General features: G+C 40.4%; 1 protein-coding gene across 2 annotated transcripts in view; it reads right to left on the bottom strand.

Moving 5' to 3' along the window:
* Nucleotides 1–4,238: 4,238 nt before the first annotated feature.
* DCUN1D1 (defective in cullin neddylation 1 domain containing 1) overlaps nucleotides 4,239–19,441 on the bottom strand; it is a 34,615-nt gene continuing 19,412 nt past the window's right edge. For both annotated transcript variants that reach the window (XM_041003079.1, XM_041003080.1), the window contains exons 5-7: nucleotides 9,621–9,703; nucleotides 9,363–9,459; nucleotides 4,239–6,533 (exon numbers count right to left, since the gene is read on the bottom strand). In XM_041003079.1, coding sequence (XP_040859013.1) covers nucleotides 6,454–6,533; nucleotides 9,363–9,459; nucleotides 9,621–9,703 — 260 coding nt within the window. In that variant the 3' untranslated portion in view covers nucleotides 4,239–6,453. The remainder of the gene's footprint in view (nucleotides 6,534–9,362; nucleotides 9,460–9,620; nucleotides 9,704–19,441) is intronic.

The raw sequence follows: 19,441 nt of genomic DNA, 5'->3' as shown, positions 1-19,441 counted from the left end.
AACGACGACTCAAAACAATCATGATTCTCATCATGCTGAAATGGGCGCACTCCTCTCCTTTGCTGCATGCCTAAAAAAGCATTTACCCCCATGAATCACAAGTAGCTGCAGCAACTAAATGTTATCAACTTTTACAAATTAAAGCAATCATTAATGCCCAAGTTTATGACAAAAGCGAAAGTTCTGGGCAAGTCAATCACACCCTACAGCCACTAGCCATCAGCTAACATCGATCACAATCCCTCGGTGACAGACATCAGCCGTGAGCACCACTCTCCTCCCACTAAATTCATCTCAACAGATCACTGAGCACCTGGCACCCTCACTGGGAGTGCAGCATAACCGTTAACGACTACAGAAAACATTACCTCAAAGGAGAACACGTCTGTTCTGATTTGGGGAATGTTGGTACTACAATCCTTGAGGAGTATAGCAATCCCTCAGGCCGCCTGACACTCATCCAAAGTCACACTTAATATGCAAGATCAAGGGTAATCAGGTATTTGTATACTTTAAACATGTATGTCTCGCCCCATTCCCCTAATGGCTAAGAGACACTAACAAGAATTGGCTAGGAGTGAGAGATACTCATGCTTTATGGTAGAAATATTTCTAAATATCACCACCACTTTGGGAAACTTTAGCAGTTTTTTAAGGTAAATAGTCTGACCAAGCCCAACAACTCCACAGCTGAGAATCTACGTGAGGGCAAGAATGGCTCACCCAGGAACACATGTGAATGCTCACAGCATCATCACTCACAGCAAGCCCATACTTACGCCAACACCTATCATCTAGTGAACGGATAATCCGGATGTGGCCTGTCTCTAAGCTATCTTGCAATCAAAGGAGCTCAATACATACATGTGACTATGTGGCCAACTGGGGCCTTTCTCACATGGGTAGCAGGGATCCAACTACTTAAGCCAGCACCTGTCAGGGTGCACGTGAGGCAGCGACTGAAACCAGGAATGGAGTCAAACGCACACCTTGGAATGGGACAGGTGTGCCGCCAGGCGAGGCAGCATCCTAACCACTGCGCTGGAGGAAGATGCTCCCACAAGCGGCTGAGCGGCGGGGCAGAGCATGAAGGGACTTCCTGACAGCAAGCATGGAAACTGGACTACAGTGAGCGCGGTACATTTACAGAAGCTACAGAGCTGTACACTCACAATGGAGGAGTCTATGGCACACATACTACACTGCAATAAAGCTGTTTTTTAAATATTGTAACAAATTCTTATGATGACTACTTTTAAAGCTCTGCTGACAACTCACTAATTTTGGGTAATTCCAATACAATGAATTCTAGTAATTATTAGAATTAAGAACATTAACATTTCATTAAAAACTTAGCAAACTACATTTAAAATACACGCATTCAAACCACTCTTTCAGCTAAAAGCCATGTAACACAATCATTACATACTGCTACATTAGCCTCGTCTCTGAAACATTCGTCTTCCAACCTTATGCCCTAGTCCTTTGGACCCAGCACAGTAGACTATGGCTGGATGGGAAGTGGGGCTGCTAGGATTAGAACTGGTGTCTATATGGGATCCCCGCTTCCCATCTAGCTCCCTACGCCCACGTGGGAGACCCAGAAGAGGCTCCTGGCTTCGGATCACCACAGTTCCGGCTGTTGCAGCTGCTTGGGGAGTGAATCATTGGACAAAGGGATATTCCTGTCTCTCTTCCTCTCTGTATATCTGACTTTACAATACTAATAATAATTCTAATAATCATTCTGGTTTAGTATAGTACAAGTTGTTCATTAGTTTTCTTAAATATTTCATGACATGACATAAAACTTCAATATTTATACTGAACATTTATATAGAACTACAATTAAAATGAATCTTCCTATTTGTTTTGTTTGATCATTAAGTCATTCACATGCATTTACTTCAAAATTAGGCTTTACTTCCATGATTCTATTTTAAAATTCTTTGCTTTTGATAACTTTTTTTTTCAAAGCAGTCCTAACTTCAATGCTTTTAGACCGGCCTTTCAGTCAGATATGCAGAAAGGCAACATTCTCATCAAGCTATTAAACTGTTTTTCTTCACTGAGTACTTTGCTGCAAACTGATCTCCTGCGCAGTAGCAGTGGGGTCCCACGGCTACAGCAGAAAGGTATAGCAGCAGTGGGAGAGCTGCCCCTGTATGCGCTATGGGTCAGCCTCGCCACGCTAGCAAAGGGACAGCCTGAGAGACCACTGCTTATTGCAAGTGGCATTATCGTTTCTGCATAGCACAACTACCAAACAAGAAACTGGAAACAGTGAATCAAACAATCAAAAAACAAATACAGGGTACACTTGAAATATTCACTAAGTATGAACACTCCACTCAATAGGTCACTACAACATGATCCCCTTCAAATCTCCAACAAGAAATTCCACTGATTACGAAGGCCACATGTTTTTCAACCTAATTTCCTCATCTAGGCAGATTAAACAAAAATCAACCAAAGAGAAGTCAAAAGTCACATTAACAGAAACACTGGGCCTAATAGAAAAAGCTATGAACTAAGAAAGTTTACCTACAGCACATGCCACTCAGCCAACAAGCAGTACACAGAGACGGTAAGAATGCTTGGCACAACCAACACAGCATTCTGCCTCCAGAACCGGGGACAAGTCAAGCAAATGTCTTACCCAAGTGGCAACCATGGTAAGAAGAGACCTAGGAAAGGGATCTGCACTATTCAGAACTCTGCATTTTTCTCTTTCACTGCAAAGCATAAACTTCTTCCCCTCAGCAATCAAAGGTCAAGGTGTCTTCACATTTCTATAAGTTAGAAATCAGTGCTTTGATTGTAAAAATTGAGACAAGGGAGAGTTCAGAAATACACTCAGTTTTATAATCAGTTAAATGATGAGCCATCATTTGAGCCCTCAGCATCACATCAGGTAGAAAAAAACAAGTGAGCTTTGTGTCCTCAGGTATTAAGATATATCTTGAATAATTCACATTTTAAAACACTTTATCATTACATTATCAAATTTGACAAAATCTTATTAAAACACCTAAATATGAAATATAATCATATTGCTAAAAGTATAAGGTAACATTTAAAGAAAACTGCTGAGGAGCCAGTTAGGTATTTTCTATTAAATATACACAATTTAACAATCAGAATTATATAAATTAACTCTTGCTGAAGTTGCTTCGGTTTTACAAAGGCATGTTTTGTGAACCAGGATACAGTCTGCCAGCACCACTTTGCCATATTATTTCAACTTCCACTAGGTCTAACTTCCCTCAAATATAAAAACCACAGGTTTGCAACATGTTGTCTTAACAGTAACATTTTTTAAAACTAAGCAAAGTACACATTAAACTTAACTATCCAAATTTTGACTGTTTATCAGCAAAAAAAAAAAAAAAAAAACCCACTTCATTCACTTATATCTGAGTGGTAAAAATAGTATTAACTTGCTTAAATAAGAATTCTTCAGTAAGGACATTATGTAAAAATCTGTCATATTATCTTGTTGAGTAAATTTAATTTCCCTCATAAAAACTCTAAGTCAATGAAGAACATGAACTTACAATGCCATATTTATACTGTTACATAAATAAAGGAGCCCCAGCACAGCTGTAAACATTTTAAATGTAGTAAACAAGGCTTGGCATGTCTTTTCTTCCCAAAACTTGCCATTATAATGCATGAATAATTATTCTTCCTAGGGAAGTTTTCAGGTAATCGTAGTCTTATTAAAAAAAAAATGATACACTGAAATAATATGTGAAAAGATTTAGTCATGGCAATTTCACTGAAGCTTTTATTGCCTCTGTTGGTAATAAGACAGGGATTGTAAGAAACACAATTAAATTTACAGAGATATGCAGATGATAGTCACTAAAGATAATCTTGATCTCAAGTACTTTTATGTGTGGGCACTTCTAATTTTACACATTTTACTATTTAAAAAGCATTACATTTTAAAATGTGTACCTGTTCTGACATTTGGCAAAAAAGAAACTGTACCTGTGATTCAGTTTCAAACAAAGAATCAGCATGGGGAGTTTACCAGAATGAAGACAGAAACACTCGTGAGTTAAAGCAATTCAAAATGTGCACACGTGTGCGTGTGTGTGGGTATGCCTTCTTGCTCTCACACTCTCAGACGCACTCACACACACATGGGCCACACGTGTTAGCATTTTTAGTACAAAATATTCCCTGTAACCAGACATTCATCCTAATAAACACAGCACATTACACCAGTCTTCTCTTTCCAGCCCTAGTAATAGTTTTAATTCTACGATGTCATCATAGTGAACAACCTTATCTTTTATGCTACATAATTATATTCAAAGCTTTACGTATTTTTGTTTATAATTACACAGTAATTATAAATGTTTAGTACCAAACTGATGACAAGCACTATTTTGTTGAAAAGATCTTGCATTTAAGAGGAGGAATCTGTAAAACCCAAGGCACTGGGCCATGAACCAATAAAGAGTTTTATGAAAAACAATTTATATTGGAGAAAAAGTTAATGGAATCTCATTTCAAAATATATCATACTTGAATTCATCTGAAAACAATTCCAATAACTCAAATCTTCAAGACAGGACACAAAATAGCGCGCGCACACACACATATATATATATCTTTTTAAATTTTTTCATAATTGAAGTTCCTCTTTATATTTACAAAAATGAAATCAGCAAATATTGAAAGCAGCAGGATTCTTCTTTTTTTTAATAACCAATTCCAGTTACCTGAATAAAGATTTTTTTTCTTTTGGTAGAACTGCATTCTTGAATTAAAGTTATGACTGGAATACTAACAATTGTCTCTGGAGTAAGCTTTCTACTTGATTTTAAAATCAAGTTAAGTAAAAAGCAATTTTAATGTCACTGCTTCTTAAAACCATTTCCATGTCTGCATATAACGCACGGCTGTTGTGACGTACATGCCTTTGTTAACGCCAACACTAGATCTTAGAAAACATTGGGCTACACCAAGCAAAACCCAGTCCTGGCTCAGGATCCCAGCCATTCAGCATTTTAAGTTTTACACTTTTAACCTGCCTTACGGAAATGTTTAAGAAAGCAACAAATTCATCTTTACATGTCAGTAAGTGAACAGAGAAACCAACATTTTTCAGCAGGAAAGCAGCTCATGGATCTTGGAAGCAAAAAAAGAAAAAAAAATCACAAAAGATAGCATTCTGCTTCGATGTGAAAATGAAACTAGTAAAGCAAAAACAGTAAACAGACTAAATAATTCATGAAAATAGAAGCCAGATTGGTATTTTGCATCAAGTATGTGCTTGTTTAAAAATTTACTCCTGAAATACATATTTGGCAACCACAGTGATTAACAATTAAAGCAATTTCAACAAAATAAAGAGTCATCAAAAATGTACTATTTGAAAGGGTAGTAGTACCTATATTATATAAAGATTGAACTTCATGGCTCATCAAAACCATTTTCAAAATTTAATTCCTAATATCTTCTTATAAATTAAGAGAATTTCACTTGTGTTCCATAGTGCGATGATCAAAAATTAAAAAAAGAAAAACCTCATGCCTAAATTTAGAATATTATAATGTGTAGCAATCCAAAACATTCAAAACAAATTAAATACGGCAACTTATCTGACAGGCATGAAAGCATTTCAAAAGCATAATGAAATCCAATCATGTGGTGCATAACGCAGGCAGGAGTGACGCTCACACTAGGCAGACATTTTCTGAATGAAAGCTCCCTGTCGGACAGCTAGCTATCAACATCGGTAAGGTAAGTGCAGACTAGTTCTGTGGAACCTTTTTTAAATCAAGTCTGAGACACAATACATTTTTCAGGTAGGCACCAAGTTATCCTAAAAAATCTTCACGTTGGTTATTTTGACATTTTTCACCAGATACTCTATTCACGTCAACAATACATGTGATTTGCCAGGAAAAAAAAAAATCCCCCCAAAACCAAAACACCATTCCAGATCCAGTACACTTAAATATATCATTCTCACTGGAAGTGCTATCAGCATAGTCTTTGCAACTAGCCCAAAGCATGTATTTAAGAAGTTTTTATAAATTGTTTGTGATGTTCACGTTTAATTCTTACGCCAAACTGTTTTCTGATGAAGACAGCATTGTGCTTTATGCGAGAATGGAAACCTCAAAATAATCACCATAAAGCTTCTAAGACTTATGGGAGAATAAACTAGGATGGTCCACAGATATCAGATGAAATCCACAATGTTGGAATTACAAATGTTTAGAGCGGCCCAGACTAGAAGACAAGCCCAAACCACCATTAGAAGAAGGAAATACGACATGGTCCGAGATGTATCCTTAACGTTTGTCTCAACCCTCGGGCTGAATTGTGAGGATTGATCTGCAGCTCAGTCCAGCCAGCAGAAATTGACTGTGCAATTTTCCGTTGTATTTATTGTACAGACTATGTACACTCAAGAAGGTTCCTTTAGTGCTACACTGTTGTACTTTTTGTCCCAGCAATTTGAGGGCGTGCAAATTCCACAAAGTCATCAATAAGAACAGGCCACGCTCCTGGAAAAAAAAAAAATTTAAGAAAGGCAGAAATCAGCTTAACATTTTAACATACTCTTTTTAAAGATTTATTTATTTTACTTGAAAGGGAGAATTACTGAGAGGGAGAGTCACTTGGTCTTCTACCTGCTATTTCACTCCCCAGATGGCCACTATGGCCAGACCTGGGCTGGTTCACAGCTGGGAGCCAGGAGCTTCTTCCCAATCTCTCTCATGGGTCCAAGGGCACAAGGACTTGGGCTATCTGCCACTGCTTTCCCAGGCTGTTAGCAGGGAGCTGGGTCAAAAGCAGAGCAGCCAGGACACGAACCAATGTCCCTGTGAGGTGTTGGTGGAGGGTTAGCGTGATATGCCACTACACCAGTCCCATTAATACATGCTTTTTAAGAAACACTTTTCTCAGAAGAGTTAAACTATTTCACACGGATTAAATCTTTCCAATTTCAAGCATTTTTGAGCTAAAATATTCTTTGTGCTTCTTCTAATCTATTATTCCTATGTTTGTTTTTAGGAGAAAAAAACAAAACAAAACAACAACAACAAAAACCCTCTTCAGGCCCAGCATAGTAGCCTAGTGGCTAAAAACCCTAGCCTTGCACGCACCAGGATCCCATGTGGGTGCTGGTTTGTGTTCTGGCTGCTCCAGTTCCTATACAGCTCCCTGCTTGTTGTCAAGGATAGTCAAGGACAGAACAAATCCTTGGGACCCTGCACCCAAGTAGAAGACCTGGAAGAAGCTCCTGGCTTTGGACTGGCTCAGCTATGGTCGTTGCAGTCACCTGGGGAGTGAACCAGCAGACAGAAGATCTTTCTCTCTGCCTCTCCTTCTCCATGTAAATCTGACTTTCCAATAAAAATATATATATAAATCTTTAAAAAACAAAAACAAAAAACTCTTCCAGCAATCAGTGCTATGGCTTTCTGAAGGTCAGTGAAGTCGGGCAGTGTGGCTCAAGGTGCAAGCCATGAGCTGACCAGAAGCACAGTGCAGGCAAACAAGCTGACAGGATACTTTCTTTTAAAGATTTACTTTCAATCTAAAAGCAGAGAGTGATACAGAGAAGGGGAGATACGGAGAGAAGAATTTTCTTTCTGCTTATTTACCCCACAATGGTCGCAACAACCAGGCAGAAGGCAAGAGTCTCTTCCAGGTCTCCTGTGTGGAGCGGCAGGAGCCCCAGCACTCGGGTTGTCGTGTGCTCCTTTGCTAAGCGTACTAGCAGGGAGCTGGATTGAAAACTAGAGCAGCTGGAACTCCAATTGGCATCCATATGGAATGGTACCAAGGTAACAGATTTTTTTCCAAAAATCATGCATCTATTCACAGTCTCAAAAAATGTACTCTGAAGACAAACACTTGGCCTAGTGGTTAAGATGCCAGGTTGCTAATGGAGTGCTACGTTCACCATGTCAGCTCCCCCACACAATTCCAGCTGCCTGGTAACATGGACCCTAAGCAGGTGATGGCACAAGTTCCTGGGCCCTTGTCACTCATGTGGGAGCCCTGGACTCAGTTCCTGGCTTCTGCAGGTGCTTGGGGGGGAATGAAGCAGATCAGAGTCTTCTCTATGTCTCTCAAATAAAATTTAGAAATGCATAATGGTAGTTCTGAAGGAAGACTAAGTAAATATGTATGAAATACTCTTAAGTTATTGCCACTTCTAGAAAAACAAAAATGAACGTTTAGTAGACAGCAGCATCACACTTATTACACATACGAGCAAATAGCAGGAAAGCAGCCAAGTGGTGATTATTGAATGCAAACAGTACTATAATAGGCAACTAAAGAACATTTCAAATTAGATCACATCTAATTTAAGCAATTTGCAATTAATCTGATACCCAAGAGTAACAACAACAAAAAAAAAACCTCACACACACACATAAATATGTGTAGGAGAACAATGAGAAAAGAACACATTTTTCCGTTTTCTTTTTAAAAATCTATTTTTTCTTGGGAAGTCAGATGCACAGAGAGGAGGAGAGACAGAGAGGAAGATCTTCCATCCACTGGTTCACTCCTCAAGTGGCCACAACGGCCAGAGCTGAGCCAATCTGAAGCCAGGATCCAGGATCCTCTTTCAGGTCTCCCACGCAGGCACATGATCCCAAGGCTTTGGACTGTCCTCAACTGCTTTCCTAGGCCACAAGCAGGGAGCTGGATGGCAAGCGGGATTAGAACCAGCACCCATATGGGATCCCAGCACGTGTAAGGAAAGGGCTTTAGCCACTAGGCTACCACATCTGTCCGGATAATACGTTTCCAAAGTACACTGAAGATCTATGACATGCATGAAAATTACTTATGCTTTGGGGCCAGCACTGTTGACACAGCAGGTTAAGCCATGACCTGCAATGCTGGCATGCCACATGAGCATCGGTTTGAGTCACAGTTACTCTGCTTCAGATCTAGCTCCCTGCTAATATGCATGGGAAAACCACAGAAGATGTTCCAAGTGCTTGAGCCCGTCACCCACTTAGGAGACCTGGAAGAAGCTCCTGGTTCCTGGCTTCGGCCCTGGCTGGTGTGGTTAAATGGGGAGTGAACCACTGAATAGAAGAACTCTCTCTCTCTCTGTAACCCTGAATTTCAAACATATAAACGAATAAAAATCCTTTTTAAAAAAAAGAAGAGGAAATTATATACATCTTTCAGGAAGACATGAAAACTGGAATTTAAAGAAACACAAGAGCAATGGTAAAGATAATGAAATCATTTCATACATTCAGAAGAGGGGAATCCAGGAAAAAAAGAAGTGGGTAAGAAGCTGAAGAAAGCCTAATAAAGAGGCTATTAAAGGAGAAACTAAGAAGAAAAGTTATCATTACCTTCCTCATCATAATTGGACATGTCATCTGCAATCATTGTACTGAAGTCTAAAAGAAGATTCCAAGTGTCTTTTGGTATTGATCGTTTATGATGCTCCTATTAAAAAAACAGAAAACATTAAAGTTACCATAAAGTACACACAACAATGTAAAACAACTAATACGAAACTCTATCAAATTTCTCACTCTACGGCCACTACTACATGCTCTAAGATCAATTAGTCATGTTTGAAAATATTACAGAAAATAGGAACTTACCAGCAAAAATTTATTCCATAAGTCTAAGAACTTAAATCTTCCATTAAGCACTAAGTTCCAGTAGGCAATGGCCATTTCTAGATCTGTAATATTAAAAATATATTATATATTTTAATGCTACAAACATTTATCTCTTGGATAAAAACAAGTGAGGGAAGAAACTTTAAAAAAAAAAAAACGCATCAAGTACTCTGAGTACTTAGGTATTAAGAATTTCCTACAGAAAACGGCCCAAGGTTAAATTCAGCCTTCTGAATGATGGGTCTCTAGGGGTAAAAAACAATGACAGCACTTATCTCTTGGAGAGGAAGGAGGGAGGGTTCAAAGTTTACATTCAATAATACAGTAAAAACATACTTGACTGGCTCATAAGTATTCAAATGTCAGCTAATATACATGCCAGTTCCTCAAATCTTAGCACTTTACATTTTGGGTCAGAAAACTGCTGTCGGAAGATACCACTGTTGGAAACGTAGTGGAATCTTGGCCACTACTCACTACATGCCAGCAGCAATGTCACCCATTGGTGACATTTGTGAATCATGATGTATACATATAGGCTAGAATACAAAGGACTCTGCTCACAGTCATAAGGAAGCTAATGTTTCAAGGTGTCAGTTAACTGATGTTGACCATAAGGAAACCATTAAAAGTACTGACCTAAACACTGAAACAAGCTAATATTTTTTAAAAAGATCCTGTCTTTAAAAAGGATTTCTTTTTATTGGAAAAGCAGTCACAGAAAGAGGAGGAAAGGCAGATCTTTTTGCTGGTTCACTCCTCAAATGGCTACAAAGGCTGCAGCTGAGCCAATGCAACGCCAGGAGTCAGGTACTCCGAGCTTCTTCCACGTTTCCCCTAGAGGGTGCAGGGGCCCAAGGACCTTGGCCAGTCTCTGCTGTTTTTGCAGGCCATGCACAGGGAGCTGGGCCAGAGTAGAACAGGCAGGACTTGAACCAACACACATATGAATGCCAGTGCCACAGGAGACCTAGCCTCATACATCAGAGAACTGGCCCCAAGAAGCCACACTTCTTTTAAAAACAGATTTATTCAGACAATACAATGACAGAGAGAAAGAGACAGTAAGAAAGAGAACTCCCATCCACTGATTCACTCCCCAAATGGCTGTTGGTCAGGAGGGCTGGGCAGGTACCAGCCAGGATGGGCCACTTTCTTATACCGTCTCAGGCACATTAACAAACAGTTGGATCAAACACAAAGCAGCCAGGACTCAACATGACACTTCAGTATGGGATGCCAGTGTTGCAAGGAGCAGCTAATCCACTGTGCCACAATATCGGCCTGTACGATTTTATTTTTTTTAAAAGTTTGCCTAGATGAGCACTTAGGAACTTCTATTCTATGTCAGAGAGCCTGAGTTGGATAACTGGTTCCGCTCTTGACTCAGCTTCCTTACACAGACCCTGAGAGACTGCAACATTGGCTTACACGACTAGATTCCTGCCACCCACACAAGATTCCTGCACTGAGCTTCCAGGCTGTTGTAGGCATTTAGGAGTGAACAACTGGATGGGAACAATATCAATCTCTTTTGGTCCATCTTCCAAATAAAGTTTACCAAAGACAACATACTTGGTTTTTGAATTGGGTATGAAGCCAAGAAGATTAAAAACAACAACACTGGGCTGGCTCTGTGGCATAGAAAGTAAAGCTACCAGCTGCAGCACTGCCATCTTATATGGGCACTGGGGTGAATCCCAGCTGCTCTACTTCTTACCCAAGGCCCAGGTAATGTGCTTGGGAAAGCAGCAAACAATGACTCAAGTGCTTATGCCCCATATACATATGGGAGACCTCACAGAAGCTTCTGGCTCCTGGCTTCAGACTGGTCTAGTTCTGACTGTGATGGTGAACTGGGGGAAAAACCAGTGGATGGAGGATTTGTCTCAAAAATAAATAAATATTAAGAAAATAATGCTTCCTGACAAAAACTATACATAACAGAGAACACTATGTTCTTTTTCAAGGAATCCAGGTAATTATGAAGGCATCTAATTCATACAAGCTAAATGACTTCTCCAGTGACACCTTAGGCAACTTAAAAATCCTTTTAGATGTGATATCAAAATGACCCCTGATGATCCAAGGAAGTGTGAGAGATTTGGAGACATGAAAAAAGTATTGTCCCGGGCCCGGCGCGGTGGCGCAAGTGGTTAAAGGTCCTCGCCTCGCACGCCCGGGATCCCACATGGGCGCCAGTTCTAATCCCGGCAGCCCCGCTTCCCTTCCAGCTCCCTGCCTGTGGCCTGGGAAAGCAGTCGAGGACGGCCCAAGGCTTTGGGACCCTGCACCCGCGTGGGAGACCCGGAAGAGGCTCCTGGCTTCGGACCGGCATAGTATCGGCCCGTTGCGCTCACTTGGGGAGTGAATCATCGGACGGAAGATCTTCCTCTCTGTCTCTCCTCTCTGTATATCCGCCTTTCCAATGAAAAAATAATAAAAATAAATCTTTAAAAAAAAAAAAAAAAGAAAAGAAAAAAGTATTGTCCCAATTAAAAAAAAAAAAAAAAACAGCAAAAAGGAACATACTCGATTCTGATGAAAAAAACAATCAGCACAATGGCTAGAAACAAACAAGAATATTACACCAAATAATATTAACAATGAATCTTTTTGGTTTATGAGAATTTCATATATATATATCTATAGATATCTATCTATAGATAGATACATAGATATAGATATAAATAAAATGATTTGAAAGGCAGATTATACAGAAAGGGAAGAGACAGAGCTCTTCCATCTGCTGGTTCAGTCTCCAAGTGGCTGAATCGGCCAGAGCTGGGCTGGTTCGCAGTCTTCCTGGTCTCCCATGTGGGTGTAAGGCCCAAGGACTTGGGTCATCTTTTTTAGGGGGGATTATCTTTTGATATTTTCCTAGGCACATTTTCAGGGAGCTGGGTTGGACACGGAACAGCTGAGACTTGAACTGGCAGCTACACAGGCCGAACCTACTAGATCACAGTGCCAGCCTCTGAGAATTTGTAGAATGCCATGAAAGGAAAGGCTTAATAACTTTCTAATGACACAGAAATTTTTTACATCATAAAGAAAACCTGAAACTAGGATGAAGAAAAGCTAACTAAAGAGCCAGGCCTTCAATTAAAAGCATAGGGCCAAACTGAAGGAAAATCTCCCCAATATTATTCTGTTAATCCCAGTCTATCCAAAAATCTCATCAGTGACCTGAACAAAACTATCCTAAAACATGGTTATATCTACAGGAAACACAAAGGTGGAGAAATGGACAATAGAACAGACTGCTAACAACACAGCAGTCTCACCAGTCACTGGTAACTGATGTCTGATCAGCACTACCTTCACAGGAACTCAGTTAAGAAGGGACTAAAACAACTGGAAAGTCAAATAGACAAAGAGGAGAGACAGAGAAGGTCTTCTTCTGTGCGTTGATTCACTCCCCAAGTGAGCGCAACGGCCGAGCTGCACCGGTCCGAAGCCTGGTGGGCGCAGGGTTCCAAGGCTTTGGGCTGTTCTCAGCTGCTTTCCCAGGCCAGAAACAGGGAGCTGGATGGGAAGTGGGGCTGCCAGAATTAGAACCAGTGCCCATATGGGATCCCGGCGTGTGCAAGGCGAGGACTTTAGCCACTAGGCTACTGCGCCAGGCCCTAGAATAACTTTTATCAGAATTTCACTTAAATTGTGAAGTCAGTTAACCTTTTTTTTTTAAAGATTTATTTTTATTTATTTTTTTTTTATTGGAAAGGCGGATATACAGAGAGGAGAGACAGAGAGGAAGATCTTCCATCCGATGATTCACTCCCCAAGTGACCGCTATGGCTGATGCTGTCCCGATCCAAAGCCAGGAGCCAGGAACTTCCCCCAGGTCTCCCTCGCAGGTGCAGGGTCCCAAAGCTTTGGGCCATCCTCTACTGCTTTCCCGGGCCACAGGCAGGGAGCTGGAAGGGAAGCGGAGCTGCCGGGATTAGAACCGGCGCCCACATGGGATTCCGGGCATGCAAGGCGAGGACCTTAACCACTGCGCCACTGCACCGGGACCAGTCAGTTAATCTTATCATACTTAATATTACCCAAGAATGTAAAACTCTCAATTATCTTTTTAAAGCATCATTTCATCCCCGAAACTTATTTCTGCCCAGATTTGATTCTCCATTTGTCCCCCTTTCCTACCCTGTATCCTTGGAAAGCCCCTATAACACAACTAACCCCCTTTGAACCTTTTTCAGAGGATGCTTCCTCAAGCCCCTTTGTGCTGTCTGCAAGCCTGGCTCTACCCCAAGACACTAACTTCTGGCACTGTTCCCCAAGCCTCAGCTAATGATTGTCTTTTCTACCAGGGAGAGGGGAATGGAAGCTGACACCTTGGAATACTACCAGCACCTAACAGATCACTGCTCCTAACCTTCATGGAAACACACATGTGGCCTGGGAAACGTACACCAACTTGCTGTTCTATCACTTTCTCCTTCCTCATCCCTAACATCTAACAAGTTCCTGTTTAAGCCTGTCACATCCACTGATTCCTCCAGTACTTCCTTCATGGTCTTTCTGACATCACCCTGAAGGCCTTCAATTGCCATGTACAAAGTTATACAACCCCGTGACCTGTCAGGGTTGTATCTGCCTGTGCTCTACTATGAAAACAGTCACAACCTTACCGTTAATCTCTGTATCACCCCAAGTGTTTTGACTTTCAAGCTTTAAAGTCCAACATCTCACACTCATTGTTAACCATTGTAGCACTTTGCCCAATTTTCACTATATCTAAAATCTCAACAAAATCTGAGTTCTTCTTCCTCTTTTCATGATGGCTTTTCCTTTGCCCGTCTCCCTGAAAAATCCTAACCTCAGATGAGGACACTCTTCAGTTCTCCCAGAGAAAAACACCATTTCAGTAGTAATGGCATCAAATAATAACCTACAACTTTAATAAAAATTTTCACTATTTTAGCAGAAGAAATTTTCTCCTGGAAGACTGTTCAACTTGCTTAATTCCTTACTCCACTTTTTTTTTTTAAAGATTTATTTTATTTTTATTGGAAAGGCGGATATATAGAGAGGAAGATCTTCCATCCAATGATTCACAGTCGATGCTATGCCGATCCGAAGCCAGGAGCCTCTTCTGGGTCTCCCGCGCCGGTGCAGGGTCCCAAAGCTTTGGGCTTTCCCAGGCCACAAGCGGGGAGCTTGATGGGAAGAGGGGCTGCGGGGATTAGAACCGGCGCCCATATGGGATCCCAGGCGTGCAAGGCAAGGATCTTAACCACTGCGCCACTGCGCCACCGCGCCGGGCCCCTTACTCCACTTTATAGTGCAGGTTATTTTACCTCCTAACTCAAAGGAAAATACATAGGTCTTAGCAGAGAAAATGTCCCATTGTCACTGGATCTTAATCTTTGTAGTTTAGGGAACTACACATCTCCAACTAGACAGAAACACACTGAAGGTCTTCAGAAACTGCTCAAGGAACAGACTTCTCAGGATTTCAAATACCAGCACACCTACCTTCAAATCCATCACTGTCATCTTGCTTTGAACTCAACTGAAAAGCTGTCTGTTCTAGGAAAGGGTGAGCTCCTTATTAGATCCAATACTACTTCCAGGTTGTAAGTTTCTGTTCTTTACTAACTCAGCACATAGTCTTCTGGCTTAAGCTCAGTAAGCATTCAGCTGAGCCTGCATAGGCCATTTGTAGCCTGCCTAATTACTTCAAATTCATCAAATTTACAATGACTTTACTGTTAGAAACAGCACATACTTTTTTCTCCCAAGTCTTTTTTTTTTTTTCCCAGTAACATAAGGATGGCCAGGGAAATATTCAAATAATTGCAAACTGTGAGATATCCATGAATGTCCATTTGCCAGCAGATACAAGTAATAATTTGACAAGAGTTAAGGATATATTTGAGGCGGAAAAAAAGAAAAAATATATTTGAGATAGGTGTTGTGGTAGAGCAAGTTAAGTCACTACGTGAGAGAGACCCAGGAAGGAGACCCAGGCTCCTTGTCTCAATCTGGCCTAGCTCTGGCTGTTGTGGGCCTTTCGGGGGTAGTGAACCAGTACATAAAGATACTTATTTCTCTTCTGTCAAGAACAAAGAAACCTTAAAAACAGAAAGATGTGCATGGTGTTTGACAACTCAGGCTGTACATCCATCCTCCTAGTTCCCGACCTCCTACACGTTCTCTAATCATCAGACCATTCCAGCTGCCAAATCAATACTTCTCTGTTCTTCATTTCTTTGGCCCTCTGCCATATTGGGAAGAACTAGGTCCGGGAAGACTTTCTTCAGCTTCAATGACAATACTATTGATTTTCATCTGTCCTTGTTGGGTTTCTCATTCTCTCTTCCTGGCTTCTTACTCCGTTCGTCCATTAAATAGTGTTTATAGCAGCATCTATCAACAATAACCATTTCTCTTACCTCCCTCAGTAGATTTTTAAAATCTATTCCTTGTTCCATGCTATGATTCAATCACCTTTAACAAATCCTAAGTATCAAATCTCTCCGCAGACTCATAACCCTAACTACCGAGGACATACCCACGGCATCTACAAACAACTCATCTTCCCGCCACAGATCTACTATTCTTTTTTTCTTAATGAATGCCATCACCCCTAAATGTTTCTCAATGAAAGAATTCCTACAGTAAGCAGTGTCCTGCGCCCTTTAGGATGTTTAGCATCCCCATAAACCCAGTAGAAACCCTTGGTTATTAATAATAATCAAAAAGTAATCTTAAAGATTTCCAAATGTCCACTAAAGCATTAATAATCTCCAGGGAAGGTTAGCTTCTCTTTTGCATTACATATTTCACCTCTCCCTCTCACAATTTGCTCAGTACTTTTTCTGTTCTTTGTCTCCACCAGCAAGCCTGTGTCCAGATATTCTTTTACCTAAAGTTCTAGCTAAAGACGAAAACAGTTCTGCATCCTCTTCTATTCCTGCTTCCACTCCTTCTAAAAGGACAATACTTTGAGATGGATCTTTTCAGGCATGAATCTGGCAACATATTCATGTCAAAACTTCTATAACTGGACCAGTGTTGTAGCACTGCGGGTAAAACATGCTGGCATCCCATGCAGGTACAGGTTCATCTCCTAGCTGCTTCATTTCCCATGCAGCTCCCTGTAAATGGCCTGAAGCAGCAGAGGAGGCTCAAATGCCTGGGCCCCTGGGCACCCTCATCGCAGACCTAGATGGAGCTCTTGGCTCCTGGCTTTGGCCTGACAGTCTTGGCCAGTGCAACAATCTGGGGAGCAAAGGAGCAGATGGAAGATCTCTGTCTCCATTTCCTCTGTAACTCTTTAAATCTTTTCTTGGGCCCAGTGTGGCAGCCTAGTGGTTAAAATCCTCGCCTTGTACATGCCGAGATCCCATATGGGCGCTGGTTCTAATCCCAGCAGTCCCACTTCCCATTCAGTTCCCTGCTTATGGGAGGATAATTATGGAAGGATAATTAAAATCAGTAGAATGCTGGCCTGGATCAAAAGGACAAGGGGGGAATGGTGATGATTTTCAAATGGTCAGATACCCTTTGGTGCACAGTCCTTGCATACTTTCAAAGGTAGAAATTAATCAGCATCAGGGAGGGATGCGACTTTAGATATGTCGGATTTCATAGAAAATTTTAAAATCCTTTTAAGCTCTAGGTGATACCAGCAATGGGAGGTGAGGGACTCAGTTTCTACAGAGTATGTCAAGATGTGGCTTTTGGTGCCAGCTTCCTGGAGCACTATTTCAAACTCTGGCCACTCTCCATTTCTGGGCCAGCTCCCTGTCAGACAAAGCAGTGGAGCACCAGCCCTGCCACTCCAACGGAGTTTGGAGTTCTGCCTTCTGCCTTCCCCAGTGTTGTCGGTCTGCAGAGTGAGACTATTTTCATTATTTTTATCCTATAGGTGGAAGATTTCTGTGTGTCTTTCCCTTTTTTCCTTTCAAATAAATGTTAAAAAAAAAAATACAGGTAACTAACATGCAGTACCGGAAGTTTCCCTTCCTGGTGTAAGAATAGAAAATGAAAAAAAATGTGAAAAGCATCTATTTTCACTGTAATTAGTACTGCTGTTTATTAACAGACGACAGTGCTGTCACTGTCACTTTTTGCCAGCTGGTTTTGGGCCTCACTTCTTCCCCATGATCTCCTAACTCCTGCCTACAAAATCTTGTAATTTAAGAGCACTGTGAACACTTAAGAGAGGTTGTCAAGAGCACTGTTCTCTGTAAGCAGTTGTTGCGTTTCTCAGTGCCTAGCATTAATGCAAAACACAGAGCAAATTTTATTTTCCTAACACTTTAAAAGCAACAGTCCATGTTAGGGCTCACTCTTTGTGTTTTCTATGGTTGGCAGACGAAGATTTAAATAATTTTATAATTGCGATTAAATACACATAACAAATTTACCATGTCAATTTTAATGTGTACAGTTCAGTACTATTCGATACAATCAGACTATAAAACCCATCTCAGAATTTTCCTCAATTTATAAAACAGAACCCTTAAAGCCATTACATTCTTTCTTAAGCACAAGACTTACCAGACAATAAACATAAATAAAAATTTTCTCTAATGCACCCTATAATCTGAAATTCTAACTTACCACATTAATATATCCACTAGTTTTTTAATTTTTGCCTTATTTTCTCCACATAAAAGCCAAGATTCAATATCCAAATCACATATTTGCCCAAAAGTTATTTACTTGGTGCGTAGGGTCATAGCTGAGAAACAGGCTAGGTTCTAAGTTTTCTTCACATTTGACATCTGCAACATTTTACTTAATCTTATGAAATTACACTGTCCCATTTATTAATAGCACAAAATAACTCTTTCAATGCAAAATTAAATACTGTAATGGAATTTTATTTGTGAGAAAGGAAGAGGAAACTAACAAGGTAACTCAGTTAACTTGAACAGATAAGGAAACCAATCACAGGTATCCTAGCTTGTGCAGCCTGCAAAACCAGATCTCCTGTAAGAATAAGACCCAGACCATACTAAAGAATCAGCTGGCACGGAGGCTTCATTTAGAATTTAGCCTCACAGATATTTTTGTAAATCTTTAATTAATTCAGCCTTTAGTCACTCTTTAGGGAAACTCTCCATTACAAATTTACATCTATCACCTTCCTCCTCTGCTTTCAATCATTCTCTCAGTCTGAGCCTTATTCGTGCAACTGTTTCCCAGTACTTTGCCCCCCTACTCTAAAATACATGAAAGGATTAGCACAAAAGGTCATATTAGACTCCCCAAGAAGCTGTTTCAAAAACAAAAAACCTGACTTCTATCACTGAGTAAAAGTTATTTAAACTTCAAAAAAAAGTTATTTAAACTTCAAAAAAAAAACTATTTAAACTTCCTGTGACCATATTTCCTCATCTACAAACTAAGGACAAAAAATAGAACTCTATTATTGTGTATCTAGTATACATAAGAGTAACTCGTAAAACTGTTGTACCTTAAGACAGGCAATGCATGTGAAGTGCTTAGAACGTTGCCACTCACACCAAAGGTTGTGAAATCAAGTTGAACTGGCATCACCACTATCTTCTGTGGGTCCTCATTTCCTACAAGTTCAAACATTTCTTTTCCACGTTCAAAAAGCAGTCTGTTGACTGTCTGGCCCTATCATATCTTATCAATTTATTCTCTCCAAGTTTTCTCTTTCACAAAAAAGATGCTTGTTTCTGAGGCTAGTTTAGCTCTTCCTTCACAACTACTCCCTACACATTCTATGTTCCCTGGTCCAACTTGGTCACAAAGCATTTCCCAATTATCTACTACCACCTAATCTTTTTAGAAAGTTTATAAATTAT

This window comes from Ochotona curzoniae, unplaced genomic scaffold (assembly GCF_017591425.1).
Source record: "Ochotona curzoniae isolate NIBS_2020 unplaced genomic scaffold, NIBS_Ocur_1.0 scaffold_2587, whole genome shotgun sequence".
Taxonomy (NCBI): domain Eukaryota; kingdom Metazoa; phylum Chordata; class Mammalia; order Lagomorpha; family Ochotonidae; genus Ochotona; species Ochotona curzoniae.
This window is presented reverse-complemented; position numbering and strand designations above follow the sequence as displayed.